Below are 20,054 nucleotides of genomic sequence, written 5' to 3'. Positions count from 1 at the left end.
CCTATACCCAAACCACAGAAAATAATCAATTTATACCATTGCTTTCCCAGTTCTGATTACAGACTATAAATTCTGCGGGTGTAATTTACAAATACAGCACGGAATGGCAAAGCAAATCCACAACTGGAGGATTGTGTCTCCAGAACTTCACACCTCTATAAAACCCACTTGCTGCACCAATTATATGCAGGACATTGCTGCAGACAATGTTCTGTGCATAAGAGGCTTTAAAGACACAGCCGTCGTATATCATCCTGAAAGCAATAATATTGGGGTGTAATGTATTTCTAAAACCATACTGTACTCTAGTGCTCCATTATATGTTGAAGACTTCTCTCTAGTACAATGTTGCCCTTTGATGTTCTGTGTTGCTATTATTTGCTCTCGGATACCATTAGCTGCCTGTGATCTCCTCTGTCACTTTGAATGGCTAAGTAATACCAGGTGCTACCCATTGATTCCCTGGACCACTACAAACTGCTCCTATGTTTTCTTGTTCTATTCAACTGAACTGAGCTGCCGTAATGCCAGGTTTGACGTTCGGGAGAGGAGCAGTCAGCGTGGTTGGGAATACTTGGTATGAAACTGCCTGGGCTGCAGGTGTGTGGTGCATACCCCACCGGATTGGACAGGAGCTGCAAGAATCCAATCAGGTGACATATTAATGCCATACTTGCCAACTCTCCTGGAATATCCGGGAGACTCCCGAAATTCGGGTCGGTCTCACAAACTCCCAGAAAAGCTGGCAAGTCTCCCACATCCTGCAATTGCGGGGCTAAAATGACGCAATTCGCGGTGAATAGGGTTATTTTGGCCCCGCCCCCCCCTCTACCAAACGGCATATTTGTTGCGGGGGTCGGGCCAAAATGACACGTTTGGCCGTGCCCCGCCCCCTCCGGCCCTCTAGACACGCCCCTTTCCCGGACAGACCTTGCGAGAAGTCGGCAAGTATGATTAATGCCACACCTCCTGCCCTCGCTGGCTGATTCCCTATAACAAGCAGAGTCTGTCTGTGTAGGTAGCTGCTCAAATCTATCAAATGCAGGGGGTGTTCATCATCATCACCATCATTTATTTATTTATATAGCGCCACTAATTCTGCAGCGCTGTACAGAGAACTCACATCAGTCCCTGCCCCATTGGAGCTTACAACCTAAATCCCCTAACATACACACACATACAGACCAAGAGAGACTAAGGGCAATTTAATATCAGCCAATTAACCTACCAGTATGTTTTTGGAGTGTGGGAGGAAACCGGAGCACCTGGAGGAAACCCACGCAAACAGAAGGAGAACATACAAACTCCACACAGATAAGTCATGCATCAAAGGGCTACAAGGGGGTGAAGGGCCAACTAAAATGGGTCATTTGGGTGTGGCTCACAAACCAGCCCTTGCTAAATGTAAGCATTTTAATGGTATTTAAAGTATATCGGTCAGTGTAGGACCTGTATATAATGAGGTGCCCTTGATGCTTGGATGCAGGCTTATATGTTTTGATCAAAATATGAACCAATACCTCATATTATCATTTTGCTAGATACACACAGATATGCTGTGTTAAGGACAACAACTGTCTTTCTGTTTTGTATACACATATGGGCATTTATATTGCCACGCAACTGGTACCACATATAATATGGAATATACCGAGCGTAGGATTTTTTCTTCTCTGGTTTTAACTTAAATGAGTGGCTTGTACAAAAGAAGATGATTCCTTTTAAATAAAGCTAGAAAGGGAAAATTTTGTCCTTGAGATTATTTACACCACTGCATGATACTGCATGTGCATATATGTATTATATTATTCTTTGTTCCTTCTATTTTCAGGTCGTTGGGCTGTATTCTATATGAAATGTGTACTTTCAGACGTGCCTTTGACTGTTCTAGTTGGATCAAACTGATATCAATGATAGTAAATGGACCATGCCCCTCTCTCCCCTCCCAATATTCTGCAGAGCTCAGCGATATCCTGCAAAGGTACGTGGATAACCCAGCTGACATAAGATGATAATGGAACGCACGGTCTACAGGACGGTTAGGGTTAAAGGGCAACTTTGCATGATAAATATATATTACTATGAACAGGGTAATACAGAAGCCCTACATGTAGCATAGCAAACAATGTTAGCTAGTTATATTGTAGACTGGAGAGATTAGTATGAATCAAGGACAATACAATGTTAATATATTTATTATATGTTTATTTAGTGTGCCATTTAAACACAGTGGAAGCATTGATTTTTGTGTTGTGAACCAATATGTAACTTATCAATTTACTAGGAGCCAGTGACATAACTTAGGTGTTGCCTGAGTAATATGCTTGAGGTCTGACCTGTTTCTGAGGGACTGTTTCCTAGTGAGTAGATGGGTTATTTAAATTGTAAAATCACTTCATCCTAGCTTAAAAGGGGTACGTACAAAGTAGAATAGCGAGGTTAGAAATCTGTAGCTCCCCAGCCATTTTCGATATGATACGATATGAATAATGCATCCAGGGAGTTGTATTTCAAAGTCACCTGTCACCTACCACAATGTCAGCAGCTATTTGTTGGTCAAAACCAATATCCACAGGAATGCCGGCTTCCAATATACTCGTATGTTGACCCAGTGATGTCAGTGGTTCGAAGTGAAGATTTGGGGGTATATTTACTAAACTGCGGGTTTGAAAAAGTGGAGATGTTGCCTATAGCAACCAGTCAGATTCTAGCTCTCATTTTGTAGAATGCACTAAATAAATGATAACTAGAATCTGATTGGTTGCTATAGGCAACATCTCCACTTTTTCAAACCCGCAGTTTAGTAAATCTACCCCTTGGGCTTCATTTGCACTAATTGAAAGAAAAATGTAAAAAATTAAAATTAGTTGACAAATAGATCTGATAGTGTTTAAATGAAATAGTTTGAAACAGTATTGCATTTAAAAACAAAATCTATATTCTAATAGTAAAGCCTTTTTTTAAAAAATGTTTTTGGTCTGTTATCGCCATCCTTAGAAAGACCTGTTACTGAGGAAAATAAAAGATTACGGGGTAAATGTATCAAGCTGAGAGTTTTCCGGCAGGTTTGAAAAGCCAATCAGATTATAGCTATCATTTATTTAGTACATTCTACAAAATGATAGCTAGAATCTGATTGGTTGCTATAGGCAACATCTCCACTTTTCAAACACGCCGGAAAACTCTCAGCTTGATACATTTACTCCTACATGTGAGATGTGGAGGTTGGGAGAACAGTAGGAGAGAAGCCCCCCCCTGCCCCCAACCCAGCCAGCCAGCCAGCCCCTGTGAACATTGCACTTAGGTGCAAAAATAGCTCTAAACCAAAGCAACCAATCAGATAATTGCTTTCATTGTCTAACTTGCACCTGACATATCATTGGTTCAGTGCAATGTTTGCACCTGAGTTCATTGTTAATGAATGACCTGTACTTTATTAATAGGGATATGTGGAGGAAACAGATATATAAACGTTTACTAACCTGGAAGGCACAGTATGTATGGAGGGAAATAGTGCGTGTAGCAATAGGCGTGGAGAAGCCATTGCTGCTTGACATAACCCTTTCATGTCTATAGAGAAGAGAGAAACACTACGGCCGGTGAAAACACCCATTTTTGCCTCCAATAGGGCTTGTCACCCTTTCATAAATCATCCCAATAGACACACACAAAAAAGGTCTCTGGACCCCTTCTGTGTATTAATAAATGCCGCTGTAGGTGTTCTTTGCATAGGCAAACCGAGGGGGGTTCCTAGTGCCCGGAAAACCCCCCTCCAAGCCTGGGGCACTGTATAATTAAGGTGGCTGGACCCTGCTCCCGCTTCAAACGGCTTTGCTCGAAAAGAGAGAGCTGCATGCACCTAACAGTAGTGCACGCAGCATTGCCCATGTATATTATAGGGATAGGAAGAGTTGGAGAGCAGCCAAGCACTGTCTAATATTATAGCCACGCCCCGATGCGTGCTGGTCATGCCCACTGGTGGCGTGGTGTGGAAACCCATTCTACAAATCCTGCGTTTGCCCCTGCTTTGATGTTTGATTGTCACCTGACAGCGGATGCCCTGCAGTGAGATCTGACGCCTCACAGGCTCCTCCTCCTTTGAATTTTTGACACTTGTGTTTGTATGACTATAAATCTTATGGAATTGGAGCATATCACTAGATAAGAGAGCCTCTGTCCCACGGGGAGGATCTGTGAACATCCAGGAACACATCCGGACGTGGTTTCTGTACCAGAGCCTGCAGATCTGCCGGTGGGAATTCGGAATTGACAAGTTGTGTGATCCTTGGTACATCTGCAGGAGGTCACATGTCGCTTCCAGATACTAATGCAGTTAAAGCCTCGCAGCTCTGAGACCTCTTGCAGAAGCTGAGTTGCCAGTAACTGTATTTCTTCCACACGTCAACAATCGATCTCCTTTATCTAGAGGTTCAAAAGACTGTTAATTTTGCACATTTCAACACAGATGCTTCACAGATGCTTCATACCAGAAAAGCAAATAGAATTTCCATTTACAACCTAAACTAAACAGTTTGGGCCTGATTCATTAAGACACGTAAAACAAACGTATAGTGCTTTTTTTTTTTTAAAATGCACAGAAATCGGGTATTTGAACGTCTGTATTTAACTAGATGCGGATATGAAGAAACGTCTCTTGTTGAATACGGCTCTAGGTACGCACTACTTATTCGGCACTTGCCGTATTGAGACAGATACTATACACTGCAGGATACATACAACACATGTGCAATATAAAGTGACGCCAAAATGCACAGGGAAAAATAAAAGTATTCAGTTATTGTCACCTGGTAATAATATAGTACGGTAATTAATGAAAACACATGAAAAAAAAAAGTAGTTATTTTTTTCTTTTCTTTTTTCTTTCATGAAATACATTTATTAGTCCAGTGGTTCCCAAACTTTCTCAGCTCGAGGCACCCTTAGGGTCACCATAATTTTTCCAAAGCACCCCTAAGCCAAAATAATTACCAGGTAGTCCCGTTTTTTAAGTAGTTGGGTCAAAATAACATAACATGTATTTAGGCCTCTTTACCATCACATTGTGCCCCTTCACCATATCACTCTGTATCCCCTTCAGCAGCTCACACTCTGTCCCCCCCTTCAGCATCTCACTGTGTCCCCCCTTCAGCATCTCACTGTGTCCCCCCCCTTCAGCATCTCACTGTGTCCCCCCCCTTCAGCATCTCACTGTGTCCCCCCTTCAGCATCTCACTGTGTCCCCCCCTTCAGCATCTCACTGTGTCCCCCCCCTTCAGCATCTCACTGTGTCCCCCCCTTCAGCATCTCACTGTGTCCCTCCCTTCAGCATCTCACTGTGTCCCCCCCTTCAGCATCTCACTGTGTCCCCCCCTTCAGCATCTCACTGTGTCCCCCCCTTCAGCATCTCACTGTGTCCCCCCCTTCAGCATCTCACTGTGTCCCCCCCTTCAGCATCTCACTGTGTCCCCCCCCTTCAGCATCTCACTGTGTCCCCCCCTTCAGCATCTCACTGTGTCCCCCCCTTCAGCATCCAGGGGCGGATCCAGAAGTTAATTGTACCGGGGGCGACTTAGGGGGGGCGATTTAGCCCCGCCCCCTTTTTGACACCTAAGGCTGCCCCCCCTTCAGCATCTCACTCTGTCCCCCCCTTCAGCATCTCACTCTGTCCCCCCCCTTCACCCCCCTTCAGCCTCTCTCTCTCTGTCCCCCCCTCTTAGCCTCTCTCTCTGTCCCCCCTCTTAGCATCTCTCTCTGCCCCCCCTTCAGCATCTCCCTCTGCCCCCCCTTCAGCATCTCGCTCCCCTCCTTCAGCATCTCTCTCTGTCCCCCTTCACTCTCCGTTCCTTTACTTACCTTCTTTCCTCATTTTCTGCTGTCTCCTGTCCTGATGTCCTCTCTACTGCTGCTCCTCCCGGACACTGTCAGGCGTGATGACATCATGCCCGGCAGTCAGTGAGGAGGAGGATCCGGCGCTGGATTGGTAATTCCCCCCCCCCCCCTTCTTAAGAAGAAGTAGTTCTTCTTCTTCTTCTTTTGCAAGGGCGGCCACGGCACCCCTGTGACAGCGCCGCGGCACCCCAGAGAGCTACGGTGCACACTTTGGGAACCACTGTATTAGGATGTGATTTATGTCTACTGTACATAAAATTAATTTTTACAGTTGCTCCTGATTGCAAACACATGTTTTAGCTGTATACACATGTTCTAGCTGTATACACATGTTCTAGCTGTATACACATGTTCTAGCTGTATACACATGTTCTAGCTGTATACACATCCGTCATCACTGTCACCCGGCACTTACGTCTGACCTGTAGCTTGTGCAACTGATTCGACAGATAAATACATACCTTAGATATGCCCAAAGCTTGAATCGGGCTCTGTCGCGTGCGCTCGAGCTTGGCACACCCGTTTCGTACATTGACTCGCGCATACGTCCTTTCTCCTACTTGTTCCGACCCATGAAAGTGTTTGGCTCAGATATTAAATGGATGCTCCTGCATTCAGCTGTGTTTAGCCCGTTTCTGCGCAGAACGTTTTAACGCAAAATACGGTATCGGCATTTACATTCCTTAATGAGGCCGTTAGTTGTCTCTCTCCTATATACAAGAGTCTCTGGTACCTTTCCGGAATCAAAAGCACAAAAGAGCAGACGTACCAGCTTTACAGCCACAAATAAGTAGAATATAATAATGTTGCAGGAGTTATTACAACTCCCCAGTTACTAAACTGAACTACAATACCTACAGTCCTTAGACAGAGCAATATCAATGAGGAGAGATAGAGGGGCTGGAGAAAAAGAATCTCAGTCCTCAATCTCGCAACCTACCACTCACTCTTGAATTACAGAAAGCAGAGTTTACATAATAGGAAACTGGTTTATTGGAAACTGGTTTATTGATGGCACTGGCTATACCGTACACGTGCTCCTGTTTAATCGTGTATTTTCATCCTGCATTATTCAAAAGCTTCTGACCCTATTCAGTTATAAAGTTACCCTTCAGTAATAAATCTTGACACTTCAAGCTACAAACTTACTACCCATGCTCATGACCCTTGACTGTTGAGAATATGTTTCCTTACTTGAGCAGCGTATTTCAGCAGCCTGTGCCACTTTTAGCCTGAGTTGCATAGAGAATAAATTGCCCCCATATGAAGCATTAACATTGTGGCTGATCTGTTTTAAGTTGAAGGTTTACACTTATCCAGGACCAGTGTCTGGTATTGCTGCAGAGAATTCTTGGAATTTTTGTAATAATTGTCAGTCACAGGAATTTCTGCTGCCACAATTACCGTGCAAGCGGACAGACTTCCTGTCAAATTCTTTTTGCCTTCTGACGTGTTTGTTAATAATAATTATTTGTCATAGGCAAAAAATAAATATTGGATGCTAGAATTTTATTTTAACGGAACTCTTTCACTGTCAAAAAGTAAATTAAGTTAATGCCTCTTTGGGAATAATACTCTGTCAGTATCCAGCATCTTGACCCTTGTCCTGTTGAGGTTGCATGCTGCGGGGCTGACAGAGACATTGAGTGCAGAGAGAGAGATGGCTGAGAGCATTGCCGCAGGGACTATCCTGCAGCTCGCTAGCACTGTGTGTGTCTGCGATGCTTCTGAATGATTCCCCAGGGCTCTGCAACTGCCTCCGAACAACCTAGGATCAAACCAGCAGGGGTTTCCGCTCATGAAAGTCTAAGAGAACGGACAGTGCCAGCTTCATTACAAACCCCAAAGCGCTGAGTGCATGCAGAATAGTCATCCTTAGCACATCCGAAGAGAGGAAGAAAACGAGGGGGAAAGTCACTACCTTGTTAATTTATGCAGGGGGCAAAAGGGACACGATTTTCAGTCTGACAGAGTGTGAAACTAGGCCTCTGAAGTCTAGGAAATCTCCTGGAAAATAAGAGGCTCCAGGTGACCTGCAGAGTTGACGTGGCAGAGAAACTGGTTAATAACTAGAGATTCTCAGGCTCGGTTCCTCGAGAACCGAACACACCCAAACTTATGGGGATCCGAGAACCAAGCCGAGCCGGCTCGGTACTGTCAAGCGGCCCTCGGAATTGAAAACGAGGCAAAATGTCATTGTGACGTCGTTGGATCTCACGAGTTTTGAATTCCTTTTTAAGATCCAACATCACGGAGGGTGGGAGGGAGGGCAGACCCCCATTTATCATTTCTGCCACTGCTGTGTGCCAATTATGTCCTAGATGTGCTAGGAACAGCCGTGTGTTTGTGTCATTGCTCTGTCGCTTACCATCCAGCCAGGTCGCTGCAGTCTTTGTTTGAAAGTGTATGAAAATAATATTGTGACCTGTGAGGTGGTCAAAATTGACTGCAAATGACTTGAAATTAGTGTTATTGAGGTTAATAATAATGTAGCAACAAAAAAAAAAAGCCAAATTATGTGATTTTAACATATTTTAGGATTTTTTTAAAAAAAATCCAAAACCAAAACACACGGGGTGGTTTTGCCAAAACCAAAGCACGAAGCTAATCCAGATCCAAAACCAAAACCAGTTCATAGGGGTCAGTGAGCATCTCTAGTAAGAACCCTCTAATTACCAGAGATGCTTGCAGTATTTTGCTTTGTACAGTCTCCTCTTTCAACTGCTTGGTGCGGTTGTAAAGGTCTGATCTGTGAGCGTCACTTGGACACCAGGAAATTCTTGAATAGCTGCGGAAGTTACAGAACATTTTTTGGGAGACCCAGTGGACCCAAAAGTGGTCAAACAAAATAGAGTTTCTGCAGCAGTCAAGAAACTTGAGGGACACAAATGTGACTTGGTTGGTGGGAGAGTTTTTTGTAAATGCCGGGTGCCGGACAGGACCAGCTATCCCCATCATATGAAGCTAAAGTGACACCTGGGGGTAAATTTATCAAGCTGAGGGTTTGAAAAAGTGGAGAAGTTGCCTATAGCAACCGATCAGATTCTAGCTGTCATTTTGTAGAATGTACTAAATAAATGATAACTAGGGGCCTGATTCATTAAGGATCTTAACTTAAGAAACTTCTTATTTAAGTCTCCTGGACAAAACCATGTTACAATGCAAGGGGTGCAAATTAGTTTTCTGTTTTTCACATAAGTTAAATACTGACTGTTTTTTCATGTAGCACACAAATACTTGATAGCTTATTTGTACACTGAAATTTAAAGTTTAGCAGAATTCCTCAATATGGTCTCCCTAAAAAGGGTGATATGGTTTAGACAGGTGAGAGCTACATGTAAAGGAAAACACTAGTCAACAGAGATATCAAGCGCAGCGCTACTGTGCAGGGTCCCTCTGCACATACATGAGCGGACAAGTGCACTGGAACACTGGACTTGGGCCTCTATTTCTAGATTTGTGTAAAAAAAATAATAATAAAGTATGTAAAAAGAATTGTACAAAATAGGAAAAAAATAATATAACTTGTTTAAATAAAAACTAAGGAAAAATGCTTTATTTTACTAATTTTCCCTTACAGTACCCAGATGGTGATAGCTATAGGAGAACAGCTATCATAGGCAAACTGAGGGGGGGGGGGGGGGGGGATGTGCCTGGAAACCCCCCTCCAAGCCTGGGGCACTGTATAATTGAGGTGTCTGGACCCTGCTCCCGCTTCACACGGCTCTGCTCAAAAAGTGAGAGCTGTGTGCACCTAACAGTAGTGTACACAGCATTGCCCATGTATATTATGGGAATAGGAAGAGTTGGAGAGCAGCCAAGCACTGTCTAATATTATAGCCACGCCCCCATGCATGGCGGCGTGGTGTGGAAACCCCCTCTACAAAGCCTGCGTTTGCCCCTGGCGGTGGTACTTGTACTTGTACCACCGTTGTACATGATAAATAGGCTTCCCCATGCTTCACCGGAAACCCTGGCGAGGGCTACAGGCGGCTTTAGTCTTTACCACCCCGGTAGCTTTAATAAATAGGCACAAGCGCAAGATCTAGAGCAGAGGTGTCCAAGTTCAGTCCTCATGGGCTACCAACAGGACATGTTTTCAGGATTTCCGTCTGTAGAATCAGGTGGGATCATTAATGACCCAGCCAAATAGATTAACTCAGCTGTGCCTTATTTAAGAAATCCTGAAAACATGAACTGTTGGTAGCTCTTGAGGACTGAGTTTGGACACCTCTGATAAGTAGACTCCCAATTCAATCATTTTCTTTAACATTCATCGCTCGGTACTGTCTGGTTTCATTATTTTCTCAAGGATCTATACGTCAGCACTTCTAATTATCACATTTTTTGCATCCCTTTTATGTCTTTGTTCCTGTCTCTGTGGCGCCCAAGAGCCAGTTGCTATTCAGAGATTTTGTGGCCCAGTTTTGTATTGTGCCACTTTTAAACATGATGCAACACCCCATTCAGCCCTCAAACGCTGACACAAAGTCAATTCTTTGTAATGTGATAGAGCGAGAGGATCAGATAATTAGATATATTGTTACTAGCCTATTATACGGTTCTGATTCTGTGCGTAGCTCTAAATAAATAGAGATAAAGAGACAGGATGGGAGGAATTAGAGGATACAGGCAACACTGAATTTGCAAGAAGCCTTTATGATAAAGAACACAACGCTCTCCAGTATTCTGCATTTCTAAGATCAACTGAAAGTACATGAGATGTGCGAAAAAAGTCATTATTCCAAAAACGAAGAGAAAGATTGGAGAAAACTTGTTTACAGTATTTTTATGGGGTTTTTAAAGTGGACCTGTCATCTACAGACAGTGAAGGCAGACATTGTGGGGGCACTACCAATAATATTCATGAAAATTCATTCTATTGCACTCCATGCTAATAACTAGAGATGTTCACTGACCCCCGTGTTCTTGTTTTGGTTTTGGATCCCTATTTTTTTGGCTAAAATCACATATTTTTCCTTTTTTCCCACCTACATTATTATTTCAACAATGACAATTAGCAATGGAGCTCTTCTCTTTGTGTGTTACCTATATAACACAGTACAATGTGACTGCAGATTTACACCAAGCCTGCCAGCCCTAGTATTTGTATTTCAGCAATGACAGTGAGCAATGGAGCTCTCCTGAATGTCACTGTAGACTTTGAAGACCACTGCTACCCCTCCTCTTTCTCTTCTACCTATGACGCTGCCCAACTGCTCTACAGAGTACCCCGTCTGTGTCCCTCTGTGAAATGGCTCTGAATAGCCACGGAGGGCGGTACTTATAGAATTAAAAAATCTTGAGATCCGAGACCCGACAATGTAACGATGACGTTTTGCATCGTTTTAAATTCTGAGGGCGCGCGAAAGTGGCTCGGTACTCGGATCTGCTAAGTTCGGGTGTGTTTGGTTCTCGGGGAACCGAGCCTGAGCATCTCTATTAATAACAGCACTTTAAAAGATGCCGTATTTGAGCTATTTACCATTACACACATGACGGGCAGGTCCTCTGAGAAGAGGTTGTCTCGGCACAGAATGAGATGACCTCTTGGTTTTCTCCCCGAACCTGTGGCTATTTGGCTGTACTAGACTATTGAGTGCTTCTTTGGTTAACCCAGGAGATATATGTTATAAATGATAAATGCTTATTGATAAATGATTATCCCAATTAGCCAGACCAAGTGAAAAAGTCCACTGAGGCTTTCATGATCGAGTAACCGGAATTATCCACCAATCCACAATCAGTCCATAACCACTAATCAGAACTGTCCGAGCAGAAGACTCCAGTTGATGGGGCAATGCTTCCTTTTTATTCTCGATCTGGCTCCCAGGGTGGTGTGGCTTCAGAAAGCCAGTCCTTAGATAATTCATGTTCTTTTTGGTGGGGCTGGCAATAAGCCTCCCCCAAGTTTTCAGGTAGTAGCAAGCACCCTTCTGTGAGCGGCTCTAGGTAATCTAGCTGGACATGAAGTTGAACAATGGGCTCTGACTTAACAGTACAAAGGGACATTATCACATTAACTCTTGGGCACATTGGATTCTGCCCTATTTAATCCTATGTAGTATGCTTCTACGATTCTCTGGTCAGGGCCGACTGGCACAATATGACGGCTAGTTAGTTCTTTCATCCAAGGTGCTCCTTTCACAAAGTGAACAATAAGTGTCCACTACGATAATAGTGAACTCTCCCACCGTCCTGGGCCCCTAGTGTTAGGCTACTCACTAGAATCTCAATGAAATGGGCACTTCAAGGTCAAACTTTTGTTTTCCTTAAATCTTCCTCCAAAGGATCAAATACATCATATAATGTTCGGAACAAATGAGGGTAAAATGGCAGTATGCAGGTTAGTTCCAAAAAGTCCCCGGGATCGTCCAGAATACTGTAGATGTCCCCAAACGCCAAGAAGGAAATGTATGCAAAGTTCACAGTCAAAAGAACTGGCCATCATCAGCTTTTCTGCTCCAACATGTTTCGACTAGAGATGCTCACTGACCACCGTGAACTGGTTTTGGTTCTGGATCTGGATTAGCTTTGTGTTTTGGTTTTGGTAAAACCGCCCTCGTGTGTTTTGGTTTTGGTTTTGGATTTTTTAGGAAAAATCCTAAAATATGCTAAAATCACATATTTTTGCTCTTTTTTTGTTCCTACATTATTAACCTCAATAACACTAATTTCAAGTCATTTGCAGTAAATTTTGACCACCTCACAGGTCACAGTATTATTTTCATACACTTTCGGACAAAGACTGCAGCGACCTGGCTGGATGGTAAGCGACAGAGCAATGACACAAACACACGGCAGTTCCTAGCACATCTAGGACACACTGGCACACAGCAGTGGCAGAAAAGAAAAATGGGGGTCCGCCCTCCCTCCCACCGCTCGCTATGTTGGATCTTAAAAAAAGGATTCTAAAACTCACGAGATCCGACAACGTAACGATGGCGTTTTGGCTCGCTTTCAAATCCGAGGGCGCGCAACAGTACCGAGCCGGCTCGGTACTCGGATCTGCTAAGTTCGGGTATGTTCGGTTCTCGGGGAACCGAGCCTGAGCATCTCTACTTTTGACTTACACATATTTATTTTTATTAGCCTGCCATCCTGCTCGCAACACAGATAGTTGCAGAGCCGGATTTACCACTAGGCAATCTAGGCAATTGCCTAGGGCCCAGCGGTCCCCAGAGGGCCTCCCAGGGCCGGCGGTGAGACCACCCTTTAAAAATGGGCCGCTACTTATGGGCCAGTGCTATATGCTTGCCCCCCCGGGCTAAAGTCTGCCAGCCAGCCGCTGAATTGGGGTATATGTTATGCTAAAAAACTATAGTGCTATGGATTTTTTCAGGGAGGGGGCCCCAAACCAATATCTTGCCTAGGGCCCCATGAGGTCTAAATCTGGCTCTGGATAGTTGTACCTATATGAAAATTTAACAAGGGCCACTTTCTTGTACTTTGAGCAGGGATGGCAACTTGGCATTAAGGGAGTTGTCAATCTACATCCACTGTATCATAATATATGGCTAGGCACAAGCAACTTTATATGAGCCTTTGTTAATAGGAGTTTATCAGGACAAACTTTTTCAGATATATAAATGTAAAATCATACAGACCACTGCAACATATAAACAATCGGAGTCTGCTTGGCTGACACTTCCAAAAGTTTTGCTTCCGCAGGCGGTTGATGGCTTCGCCTAACGTTTGCACCAGCCCTGCCCCTACCTATAACTACACTCTAAGCTTGACAGCAACTAATATCTGGGTCACGAAGTATAGTTTACCCCCTGGTCAAAAAGCTGCCAGACAGATTCTGGTAATGAGGCCTTAGATTTGTGCCACTGACTGTGTATAATTGTTACATCTCCCACAATCAGTCTACTGAGCAGAACAATTATGTTTGCACTTAATTGCATTACCAGATGCACTAAAAAACACATCTTGGAGGGCACACTGCTCGTTTGCAGCAACTGAGCCCAAGCAAAGCAAGCTCTGCTGCACAATGAGCAAAGCCAGACCGGGACCGTGGAGCAGAGAGTTCTATGGGAAGGATCTGCAATAATGTCCTTGGGAATTTCATTGGTGATCAAGCACAAAGCTGAAAGGCTGTGCAATGCTTATTTATACTGCCGAATAATGTATGCAGTCAGTGATGCAGAAAATACCTATACAAACTAGATATTCAACTGAAGATATAGGATAGACCCTTGGTCTGGGTTAATGGAAATGTTTAATCCTTAAGACTTTCAGCCATGGTTTAACCACCTGTGGGATTGTACTTGTTTCTTCTGAGAATTATGGGAGTTGCAGTTCAACATCTGCTGGAATATTTACCCATTACCAAGACAGGAGGCAGCTATTTTGTGCACTGAGCCAATATAAATGGAAATGCAGGTTATCAATTCACTAGGTAGATACAATGTTGGGAAGAGGCAGGGATGGGAGTAGGGAGGAACATAGAAAACAGGTGGTAGTGTAAACATACAGAAAACAGGTGATAGGTGACCTATGCTCATTACAGCATGAATGTTAATAGTCATATAGCAGAGATTACAACTCCATTTATAACACTGGATTTAAAGAACCAGAGATTTAGGGCCTGAGTCATTAAGGAAAGTAAGGCAGGAAAAAGGAGTAAATGTTCTCCGGGACAAACCATGTTACAATGGAAGGGATGCAAATTACTTTATTATTTTGCACATAAGATAAATACTGGCTGTTTTTTCATCTAGCACACAAATACTTGATAGATTTATTTTTACACTGAAATTTAAAGTTGATCTAGTACATTCCCTATCCCAAATATAAATCTGTCCCCACATTTTAAATTTACCTCCCCCTCCAATGCAAAATGGTTTTGCCCAGATTCAAAGTTACTCCTTTTTTATGCTTTGCTCTCCTTAATGACTCAGGCCCTTAAAGTATTGGAGCCTTTTAGAGTTACTCTGGGTCTCATAGACAGCAAATGTGATATTAGAGAACGGGTGAGGTTTGTCCAAAATGGAGGGGAAGGAAGCATGATACGGAGTGGGTTGGACGAGGAGAGGTGTGAGGGAACAAGTCTTCTTCTTGGGATTATAGGTCGTCGTCACTCAGCCAAGTCCCGAAGTTAGAGTCCCTTGGGCATGTAGGTAGCTCAGTGGTTAGCACTTCTGCCTCACAGCGCTGGGGTCATGAGTTGGATTCCCGACCATGGCCTTATCTGTGTGGAGTTTGTATTTTCTCCCCGTGTTTGCGTGGGTTTCCTCCGGGTGCTCTGGTTTCCTCCCACACTCCAAAAACATACTGGTAGGTTAATTGGCTGCTATTAAATTGCCCTTAGTCTCTCTTGGTCTGTGTGTGTATATTAGGGGATTTTGATTGTAAGCTCCAATGAGGCAGGTACTGATGTGAGTGAGTTCTCTGTAGAGCGCTGCGGAATTAGTGGCGCTATATAAATAGATGATGATGTCTGTTCTTTTGAAGAGTTTCTCGTTCTAGTTACTGGTGAAAGAGATACTTAGAAATAAGTTAGCCAGGGAGATCAAATTATGTAAAGTAAAGTGGTAGAGGCGTCAAGCATGCAAGTAATACATTCCATGCAGTATACATGCCAGGCTTTTTTTTTAATGATTGCATTAATGGACAGCAGCTTGGAATCCTTCAATGCTGCAGCAATTTGACAATTTGTTGAGCTTACTATGTGCCTAACTAATTTGGTTCTGGTTTTAATGGTGTATGGGACTGGCTAAGACAGGACAGGAGCGTGTAGGAAGGATCGTTGGTTGTAGAACCATTGGTGATTTCAGTGATTAGCTGTCAGACCATTATATGTACAATTTATATGTACAAATCTCAAAAAAAACATTTGGAAAGGGCTTTGATAGACGTTGTAGTCTATGGAGCAGTAGCTACCTCCAACGTTCTATTCTCATTTGTGTAAATGATAAGTTCTAGCCTTCTTCTGGTATTATCCAGAGCCTGTTGGCCCAGGATAAATCCAACCTGGTCTGGATGAAGGAGTCAGGATATCATCATGTATAATCTAGTCGCAAGGATATCTGCAAACAATTTGTCTCTTTTCTTTGCTCCAGTGAAGGCCTCATTGAACTTCACCCCTTTCGAAATCGTGTTGTAGGAGGACTAATAAATATATATGAAGAATAGAAAGGGAAAAGAAAGAGATATCACTTAAGTTATCCACTGCATCCACCAAAGATCTTCAACAATAAAACACTTAAGTCCTGGCCAATTTTCACAAACTACTCATCATCATCACCATTTATTTATATAGCCCCTACTAATTCCACAGCGCTGTACAGAGAACTCACTCACATCAGTCCCTGCCCCATTGGGACTGACAGTCTAAATTCCCCAACACACACACACACACACACACACACACACACAGACTAGAGTCAATTTAATAGCAATATCCAATTAACCTACTAGTATGTTTTTGGAGTGTGGGAGGAAATCGGAGCACCCGGAGGAAACCCACACAAACACGAGGAGAACATACAAACTACTCACAGATAAGTACATGGTTGGGAATTGAACTCATGACCCTAGTGCTGTGAGGCAGAAGTGCTAACCACTGAGCCACCATTCAACAGCAGACATGGAGAGACATTAAGGGACACTGGTAGAAGCTAAACTTGATAGAGAGGGTTATTACCCTTTCGATCTATAGTAAACTAATAGAGAAGTGAACTTTGAAAGCAGATGACAAGAGTGTACTTTAATTATGGGGTCTATGTCCTGGTTAGGGGTATCTTTTTTCCCCATGTTGGGGTTGGCGTCTCTCTATAGCAATAGAAAGAAACGGTCACTTTTGACAGCCAACTGACCAGAGCATCAAAAATGAATAGTATTTCTGGGGATGTGGGGTTAGGAGGAGCTTTCTAGGATAGTTCGCTTGTTCTGGCTATCCATTTTGAGTTTATTATTAATATACAATTTCTAGAGGCAGAGGTCAAAGGTTGTATGAAACCGGTTCTTCACAGCTTGTATCTGGAAAGCTTATTTAACAAGCAAGTGTCGCCTACTTACAGCGGAGGTAGCCATTTTATGGGTTTACCGGTTATTCATAGCAAATTCAGTCTGTCAATCAATTAGGAACTAACAACATCACCGAAGCATTTAATGGCTAATATTCATTTGTTCTGCCTTATATTGTTTTGCTATTGGTTTCTATAGTGTGTATTCTCATGAATATTCCTTCAACCAACAGAAAGGCTTCTACCACTGTATGTAGGTGACAAATCTACTTTAAAACATGAATGCAAGTTTTTTCCACATCCTAACTAGCTATAATTAAAAAAAATAATCAAAAACTTTAGAGAAGTCTATGATGGCATATTGTGATATCTCAGATAACTGCCGCTGAAGCCGTCTGGCTTAGCTGTCAGTCCTGAGGGTTAATAGGAGAAAAATGTATCAAGAAGTTGAACTTTCATATTCTGACAGTTATACAGCGACACAATGCGCAGAAAATTCAGTCGCTGCGGGCTACATCACAGCTATAACAGTGTCCTCTATGTAGCCCACTGGCTTATACATCCGTTCTATGTAGCCCCCAACAGACCATAAAATGAGTGACTTGCCCACTGGTCAGTACCACATGCAATCACCTTAAGGTCTTTTTCAATAAAGATGTTTATCAGACATTGCTGGACCTCTAACAACTGTAGAAAATGACATCTGTGCCGTGTCCTGTGTTATATTATCCTCTTTATCTATTGTGTCTGCAGGATGCTGATGAAAGACCCAGAGCTCCGACCAAGTGCCAAAGACGTTCTAAACATTCCATATGTAACAGATAAAGGGAAGGTGAGTGTTCCATTTATATCCATGAATTATGTACAATGGATCACAAAGTGTATTATTTATTTACTATTTAGTTATTAACGGTTATGTATAAAGCTCCTACATACTACGAAGTGCTTTACAGATAATATTTACTCAGTCACATCAGTCCCAGCTCCAGAGGAGCTTGCAATCTATATTCCCGACTATACACACACACACACACACACACCCAAATAGGATCCCTGTCTTATCCTATAACATATTAACAATATTTTGGGTACGTAGTTGCCCTTTAAATTATACTATTTCTTGCAAAGTTGTCATTGTTGAAGAAAATAAGATTACTCCCATATCTAAAAAGTTAATTTGTTGAAAAGTTGTTAATAGGTTCTGCAATACCAAGTGAGTATCCTGTCATTTCCATGGATTATATGGTACTGAAGGCAATATACTAGTGATGTCTATTTATCTTGCAAAAATGTACAGAGAAATAACTTATGTCAATATATTTCACTGAACAATTAGATAGAACAAAAATAAATCTTGAGAAATGTGTATATATACAGTATATATTTAGGTGAGCGCACCGTAACTGAGATTAATCCCAGCACTGCAATGTTGGATCCATTGACAATTATGGATATAGTTAAAGATTGTCATTGTTCCCGTTCTGTCTCTGAACCCCAAGTCATTTGCAATTAGGAGCATGTTCTGTCTCTTTGAGGACATGTGTTGGGTTTTTCGCTGCCAGATTTAATTGCTTGTGGCATTCTTCTCTCTGCCGAGTTGTGATATGATGTGAAAAATAAAAAGGTTAAGATAAAGGGATACAGGAAAGTTTTCGGAAAGAGAACAAGCTCTGCAGAGGGTGGAAACTGCAAAAATCCAATGGCGTTTCTCTACCTAAAGCCGTCCAAAACTCCTAGACCTTCATCAATGGGAGATCTACAGAGTGAAGTAGGCTGAAATACTGATATACAATAATAGTGATCACCATTTTCAGTACCTTCTAAGTTTAGTAGGTGTGCATACTATACGACAGATTAAGACTGTCTACAGGGGCAATTACCAATTGATGCTCCCTCACTCTTATGATTAATAAAGTACATGAATTAACTGAGCAGTACAATAAGTGAAAATCAAGATTATTTTATACAAACTGGGGGTTTCAAGGCATCAAGTTTGAGCCCTGGTTGAGAAGGCATCTCCTGAGCGTGAAGGATAGGCAGATCATTCGGGCACAAGTGTGAACCCAAGGTACTTTGCAGTATTCACCTTTGTGTATGACCTGCTGTATATGTGGAACACTGAGCACTGACATGATCACCTGACATGATCACCTGACATGATCACGATACAATTCTACACATTTGCCTGATACGGCATCTAAACAATATTGTAATACATTTGTAAATGTTCAAAAAATTTCTTTATACATTTTTACTTGGCAGGATTAATAGACTTCTGCAGTAAATCAAAGCTCCTCCAGTGTTATAATATCATTGGAAATGACAACATACTCTTTGGGTATTATAGCGCCTAATACACCATTTCAATAAATTACCTTTCACACAGGGGCTGAACCTTATTTGCTTTAACAAGAAACACTCTGAACAACTTATATTATTTTTAAAATTAATGTGTAATGTCAGTTACACCCTTACAGATGACAGGACAGCTTTGTACGGAATACTATAATTTAAATATAGATTTCCATTACACTGTATATAGACATAGGACACTATACCTCCAACATGACCTGACCACTGGACATGATCATAATACAATTCTATTACACTGTATACAGACATAGGACACTATACCCCCAACATGACCTGACCACTGGACATGATCATAATACAATTCTATTACACTATATAGAGACATAGGACACTACACCCCCAACATGACCTGACCACTGGACATGATCATAATACAATTCTGTTACACTCTATACAGACATAGGACACTACACCTCCAACATGACATGACCACTGGACATGATCATAATACAATTCTGTTACACTCTATACAGACATAGGACACTACACCTCCAACATGACATGACCACTGGACATGATCATAATGCAATTCTGTTACACTCTATACAGACATAGGACACTACACCTCCAACATGACATGACCACTGGACATGATCATAATACAATTCTGTTACACTCTATACAGACATAGGACACTATACCCCCAACATGACCTGACCACTGGACATGATCATAATATAACTCTATTACACTGTATACATAAATAGGACACTACACCCCCAACATGACCTGACCACTGGACATGATCATAATACAACTCTATTACACTCTATACAGACATAGGACACTACACCCCCAACATGACCTGACCACTGGACATGA

The 20,054-nt window shown here is 42.4% G+C and overlaps 1 protein-coding gene across 1 annotated transcript in view; it reads left to right on the top strand.

Moving 5' to 3' along the window:
* Positions 1 to 20,054, top strand: part of LOC142103386 (serine/threonine-protein kinase Nek11-like) — a 146,822-nt gene that overhangs the window by 62,906 nt on the left and 63,862 nt on the right. Inside the window, exons 7-8 of the mRNA XM_075187450.1 lie at positions 1,832 to 1,981; positions 17,613 to 17,691. Coding sequence (XP_075043551.1) covers positions 1,832 to 1,981; positions 17,613 to 17,691 — 229 coding nt within the window. The remainder of the gene's footprint in view (positions 1 to 1,831; positions 1,982 to 17,612; positions 17,692 to 20,054) is intronic.

Source organism: Mixophyes fleayi, chromosome 10, assembly GCF_038048845.1.
Source record: "Mixophyes fleayi isolate aMixFle1 chromosome 10, aMixFle1.hap1, whole genome shotgun sequence".
Lineage (NCBI taxonomy): Eukaryota > Metazoa > Chordata > Amphibia > Anura > Limnodynastidae > Mixophyes > Mixophyes fleayi.
The sequence above is the reverse complement of the archived record's forward strand: the minus strand, read 5'-3'. Positions and strand labels throughout refer to the sequence as shown.